General features: G+C 48.5%; 1 protein-coding gene across 4 annotated transcripts in view; it reads left to right on the forward strand.

Annotated features, from left to right (window-relative positions):
- The window catches only part of Fbxo27 (F-box protein 27), a 5,535-nt gene extending 1,262 nt beyond the window's left edge, over nt 1–4,273 (forward strand). For 3 of the 4 annotated variants that reach the window (XM_048790922.1, XM_015496876.2, XM_048790921.1), the window contains exons 3-6: nt 294–405; nt 492–587; nt 2,577–2,712; nt 3,384–4,273. In XM_048790922.1, coding sequence (XP_048646879.1) covers nt 294–405; nt 492–587; nt 2,577–2,712; nt 3,384–3,527 — 488 coding nt within the window. In that variant the 3' untranslated portion in view covers nt 3,528–4,273. The remainder of the gene's footprint in view (nt 1–293; nt 406–491; nt 588–2,576; nt 2,713–3,383) is intronic. The other variant, XM_048790923.1, reaches the window with a different exon arrangement.
- The last annotated feature ends 2,475 nt before the right edge of the window (nt 4,274–6,748 follow it).

Consider the following 6,748-nt stretch of genomic DNA (forward strand, 5'->3'; position numbering starts at 1 on the left):
AGGGAGCTGGTGGGAAGGGGCGAGGTCCGCGGAGCTGTGGCCCGGGCTGGGGCGAGGCAGTGCTCAGTCTCCCGTGGGAAAGTGGAACTTGGACCCAGGCCTCAGGGGTTTGGGAGGCTTTGTTTGTTTGTTTTTCCGGTACTGGGGATTCCATCTTCACTAAACTGCATCCCCAGCCCTTTTAATTTTTTTTATTTGGGACCGTCTCGTTAAATTGCCCAGGCTGGTCTCAAACTTGCAGTCCTCCTGTGTCAGCCTCCAGTAGCTAGGATTACCATCCTTTTATTTAACAGAAGGCCTCCGGAAATGGATGGTGCAGCACGGTGGAGATGGCTGGGTGGTGGAAGAAAACAGGAGAACTGTGCCGGGGGCCCCTTCACAAACCTGTTTCGTAACTTCCTTCCGGTGAAAGCCCCTACTCTCCAAGGACTGGGAGGTGGGGGAGGAGAAAGATCTGCTTGTTCTCATGGACCCTTCTCCCACGTTCCTAGTTGGTGCCGCAAGAAGCAGGTCTTGGACCTGGAGGAGGAGGGTCTGTGGCCAGAACTGCTGGACAGTGGCAGGATTGAGATCTGTGTCTCTGACTGGTGAGTGTGATAACAAGCAGCCCCTGTCTAAGACTGGCTGCCTGTGGCTTGGCCTTTGATGGGCAGCTCAATGTGGGCTCCTAACAACCCCTTACAGATAAAGAAACTGCAGGTCAGGGAGGAAGAGGCAATCCTACCCTGGAGCCCTTTCCTCCTCTCCAAAGGGGTCTGGATTGGAAAACATCCGATTGGATCCAGCTCAGTCTTGTTGAAACAGAAGTACATGAAGATTGGGGGGGGGGTACATGACTCAGGTGACTCTAAGGAAGCCAAACCCCATAGTCTCTATGGCTGTATATCACCTATTCTGAAATTCATCTGCTGCAGATCCTGTCTATGGTGGAAAGATCCTGGTTGTTTTTCCCTCTCTCTTCCTCATTTCCCCTTCTTCAGCTTTACAAGGGAGAAAAAAAAGTCCTCACTGTCGTTTGTGGTCCCCAGATGTAAAGACTAACGGGGATCCAGGCCAACTGACTTTGGAATTTGGGGTCTTAGCAATTTCACTTATAGTCAAGGCAACAAAACCCCTACCTGAAACTTATCTAAGAGATACGTTCCCAATAAATTTTATTTTTTATTTAATTACTATTTGTCAAATTGTGATACCTGTCTCTTATGATCAGGTACATCATTTGACTGTAAAGAATGAAGCAGGGTGCTCACCTGTAATCCCAGCGACTCAGGAGGCTGAGGCAGGAGGATCTCAAGTTCAACACCAGCCTCAGCAACTTGGCAAGACCCTATCTCAAAATAGGGTTAGGATGTAACTCAGTGGTAGAGCACTCACCCCCCCAGTACCACAAAAAAAAAAAAAAAAAGAATCAGTGGGTTCCAAATTTTTCTGCACATCACCCAGGTGGCTTTTCAAACTCCTGCACGTCCATTACATCATGTTTCTGAGGGTGAGTGCCAGGCATCAATGTCTGTGAGAATTTAAAGCCAAGAGTTAGAAGGCACTGTCCCCAAGACCACCCTCACTTCTAATACCAGCTTCACGTTTAGAGGACTCCCAAAACCACTCTCACTAATTCACTTAAAGGACCCACAGAAAACTATTATACAATTATGGTTTATTGCAAGGAAGATACAGAGTAAAATCAGTCAAAAGAAGCACATAGGGCCAGGCGAGGTGGCACAAACTTGTAATCCCAGCAACTGGGGAGGCTGAGACAGGAGGATCATGTGTTCAAACCCAGCCTCAGCAACTTAGTGAGGTCCTAAGCCACTTGGCAAGACTCTGTGTCAAAAAAATTAAAAATAAGGGCTGGGGTTGTGACTCAGCTGTAGAGCACTTCCTAGCATGTGTCAAGTATTGGGTTTGATTCTTAGCACCTCATAAAAATAAATAAAGGTCCAATGACAATTAAAAAAATTAAAAAGAAAAAAGATGAAAGAAAAAATTAAAAATAAAATGGGCTTGGGGATGTGGCTCAGTGGTTAGGAGCCTCTGGGTTCAATCCCTGGTACCAAAAAATAAAACAGAAATTCCCTTGGTCTTTTCCCCTGCAGTTAGTACTTGTCACCCTCCCAGCACTGATGTATGACAAGACTCATGGACTCTCACCATGAGTTTCATGGTGAAACTCAGGAGGCTCACCGAGTTTCATTTACAGAGTTTTTATTGGGACTTCATCTGATAGGCATTATTGATTCACCGCCTGATTGTGTGGTTAATCTCAGCCTTCAGATCAATTGACATTGACTCAAAGCTACCAAAGCCTCATTGTTGGTCTTTCTGGAGTGACCAGCTCCCACTCTGGAGTGACCTGTAGCTATAGAGGCATGACCAGCCCCTGCCCTATGACACTAGTATCCTCAAGTCTCCATCAAACAAAGACACCTCTCAGACACAGCGTTCCAGGGGTCCAGAGGTCACTCAGAAGAACATTGAGAAGCTGGATTTGTATATTTGGGGAAGGCCTTCAGGTAGCACACACCCAGAGAGATGGAGGGGCAAGTCCAGCCTTCAAGGGCTCTCTCCTTCCACAGGTGGGGAGCCAGACATGACTGTGGCTGTAAGTATCGACTCCTTGTCCAACTTCTAGACACTGACCAGACCGTCCTAGATACATTCTCTGCTGTGCCTGACCCCATCGAGCAGTGGAACAACAATATCTGTTTTCAGGTGAGTCTGACGGGGTAGGGAAAGGATGGTGGGGTCCATACTGGTTACTTATTGCTATGTAACAAATCACCCCAAAACTTAGTGACTTAAAATCAACAGCAGTCCTTTTGTTGCCTCTCACATCTCCTGAGTCAGTAGTTGGAGAAAGGCTGAGGTGGGCCGTGCTGGCTTCAGACCCTCATGCTCAGATAGTGGCCTGCAGATGAGGCCTGGAGCTGAAGGGCAGGGTGGCAGGTGATGTGTGTGGGTGGCACCTGGTGACTGGCCAAGAATCTCTTTTTTCATTGAGTCCCAGAGCTTCCCTGGGGGTCTCTGGGCTTGGACTGCTTCGAGCTTCCTCACAGTATGGCGGCCTCAGGGCAGTCAGGCTGTTTCCATGGTGGCTCAGGGGTGAGGTGCAAGAAAAGTGAGTCTGTCACCTTTTCTGACTTAGCCTGGGAAGTCACTTGGCCAAATCTACTCAGCATCACTTCTACCAAATTCTTGGTTCTAAGCAAACCCACCCAAATCCCAGGAGAAGGGGATTGGAGTCCACCAATTAATGAAGGAGTAGCGAGCTTCTAGAAGAACATGTAGGAGGGTAGATGATGTTGCTGCCATCTTCTTCCAGAAGGTTCTGCCCCCCATCTCAGCCATCACATAACAGTACCAACCCCTTCCTCTATCTACAGGTCACCCATGTGTTCTCCAACATCAAGACAGGCGTCCGTTTCGTGTCTTTTGAACACTGGGGGCAGGACACACAGTTCTGGGCTGGCCACTATGGAGCCCGTGTGACCAACTCCAGTGTGATCATACGAGTCTCTCAGTCCTAGTCAAGGGACGCCTTTCTTGTGAGAGAGCCTGACCATGCCGTCTAGGCGCCGGGACGTTTGGCTGGGACCCCTCGTTAACCAAGTGCTTCTACCTCCCTGGCACACTGAGAACTTCAGGGTCCAGCCAGGGGTCCTTCTGGGCCCTGCATTCAGATTCTGGAAACCACTGGAAGCCTGGTCTTCCTCAGGTCTACCTACGGCTGCTGCTTTGGGTGGGCACAGCACTGCGTAACGGAGACCCACAGGCGACGCCTGAGGAGGCCTTCTCACCCCTCTTCCCCCCACCAGCAGTTCAGCACAGCCCCCTCTGTCCCATCCCCTCTGTTGGTCTCTGTCCCCTCTCCTTTCTGCTTCAGGGACTTAGCTGTCCTTTCAGGGAAGCCCTGTACTGGACTCTGAACTCTTTCTAGCCAGATTCCAGCTGCCTTGGGTGGTGAACTTGACCTCCGGGGCCTTCTGGGCTGCAGGGCTGGACCCAGGCCTTGAAGCTAAAGGTCACCTAGGTTCAAACAGGATTTGGAGATAAATCTGCCCACACTGACTTCCCTGGGAAATGAGGAGGTACCTCAAGTCCAGCCCTGATCCTCAAGGACCTCTGTAATTGTGATATTTAAAATGATTTAATTTTTCATTTTGACATTTTGTTTTCCGAACAGCAAGAGAGTAATCTATCAGCTATAATATATAATGTATCTAGAATGTATCTGGTGATCATATATAATAAATTTATTATTTTGCCAAAAGTGCCTCAGATCTTTGTTTTTTGGTTTTTGGTTTTGGTACCAGAGATTGAACTCAGAGGCACTTGATCACTGAGCCACATCCCCAGCCCTATTTTGTGTTTTCTGTAGAGACAGGTCTCACTGAGTTGCTTAGCACCTTGCTTATGCTGAGGCTGGCTTTGAACTTGTGATCCTCCTGCCTCAGCCACCCTAGTCGCTGGGATTACAGGCATGGGCCACCACACCTGGCTCAGATCTTTTTAATAGAAATATCATGTCACTGCCTAAGTTAATGACTTGGTTCAGAGGAACCAAGAAAATGTTTGATGCAGACAAAAATTTCCAGTCAGTGTCCTTGCATTAGGCAGATGGTGGGTGGGAAGCAGATGGGTGTAGGGTCAAAGTGACACCGTATTCATGGCCTTAGTCATGAAGGTGACATGGAACCACACAATGGCAGGATTGGGCCATTCCAGGGTCACTGCTGACTTGGTGCTGGGTGGATAAATGAGGTGTTTGAGGCCTGGTCACCTGAGCAAAGGCACTGTGCGGTGGCTTTTGATGTATTGCACAACGTCCACCTGATCTTGAATGGCTCAGACGTCCAGTCTCGCCTTGCAATACAGATGCTCTTTAAAACGTATGATGGCTCAGTGGTAAGAGTGCTTGCCTAGCAGGTGGGAGTCCTGGGTTTCATCCCCAGTACCGAAAAAAAATCACAATGGGGCTATCCATTGTAAATTGATACCATCAGTCAAATATGCATTGACTGTACCTAGTCTACGGAGCATCATGGCTTAGCAACAGCACAGTGTAGGCGCTCTCCATTGTTTTCTCTCCTGATTGTGACCGGGAGCTGTGGTCCACCAGCAATGCCCAGCATGAGGAGAGAGTGTTGGATCGCCCGGGTCTAGTCTGGGGAAAGAGAATTCCAAATTCACAGTGCGCCTTCTAATGCATAGTATCTTATGCCATTATAAAGTAAAAATAATAAATAAAAATAAGCCAATCCATTGCAAGTCGGGGGCCAGAGTCGGGGAAGGAGCAGGGCGTGCTCCACTGAAGAGCCAACCCAGATGTGGGGAGTTTAGCCAGGATCATGAACAGGGGATTGTGACAGTCTACAGCAGACCTGAAGGTCCTAACCACATGTGGGGGTGGTCCCAGAGTACCCAGTTCCGCTCTAGAGGACATTTGTGGGTGAGTGGAGGAATTTGAAAATGAAGAATGAGGTGAACCTTTACAGGAACGGAAAGAGGGAACCCACTGCCTGGAAGACGTGTCTGTCACATGCATTCATTTTGCATTGTCTGCATGCATTTGGGCTGCTGTCACCAACGACATGAGACTGGATGACTTATGGACAATGGAAACGTGCTCAAGGTTCTGCAGACGAGAAGTACAAGATCAAGCTGCCCTTGGGTCTGTGTCTGCTGAGGGCTGACTGTTTTCAAGATGGCGCCTGTCCTTGTCTGTCACGAGCTGTCGTGGGCTGTGTGTGTGAACTATTGTGCATTGTGGCCTCTTGAGGGGCTAGGCCTGCACCGTGGGCTCCCTGTCTGATCGCATGATGCAGGTGCGCCTGCCCCTCCAGCTCTGCCTAAGATCCCACACGGCACCTGAGATGGGTGTGACTGCCCAGATGTCAGTCAATCTGCTGACCACAAGACATCAGGAAGCAAGGCTCCACCCCTGAAACCTTATCCCTGCCTCTGATGCCCCCTGCTATAAGATAAAGGAACCTTGGGCAGCGCTCTTTTTCCAGCGTGGAAGCTGACCCTTAATGTCGCAGAGCCGTCCTGCCCTCGATTTGAAAAACTTCTGTCTGTGTTGGGTGATTTTTTGCCGCTTTCTTAGTTCAAAGTTGCAGCCAGCCCTTTGAAACCCAGATCATCTCCGTCTGTGCGGGTCATGGGCGAGACTTGTCTCCTCACTTGTTGGAAGGAGCCTGGGGCTTGCTCGACCCCTTTATAAAGGCACTAATCCCATTCATGAAGGTGGCACTCTCATGACAATCCCAAAGTCCCACCTCTGAATACAATCACATTGGGTATTAACTTCCAGGCTGCAAATTTTGGGGGTACATAAACATCTAGACCACAGCAGGAATGTATGCACACACATGCATGTTACACTGCATGAATATATATGGTGGTGAGATTTTTGTATTTATTAGTGATTTTGCTTATCTATGTTTCTAAAGTTCTGCGTGTGTGTGTGTGTGTGTGTGTGTGTAAATACAAGGCTACAGATAGAGAGAGCTAAAGCACCCACAGTGCCATTTCCCTCCTCTTCCATAAGTAACCCCATCTAGAAGACATCTTTGCTGACTGAGCTTTCTGTTATTTTATTTTGTGATTATGGAGAATTCCAAATACAAAACAAAGTAGAAGAGTATGATAACCTCCACAGGTCTTTTACCCAGCCCTAGTAGTTGTCAATTTATAACCTATCCCTCTCTTTCTCCACCCCGTCCCATATCGATTCCCCCTATTAATT

The sequence above is a fragment of the Marmota marmota genome, unplaced genomic scaffold (assembly GCF_001458135.2).
Source record: "Marmota marmota marmota unplaced genomic scaffold, marMar, whole genome shotgun sequence".
In the NCBI taxonomy this organism is placed as follows: Eukaryota; Metazoa; Chordata; class Mammalia; order Rodentia; family Sciuridae; genus Marmota; species Marmota marmota.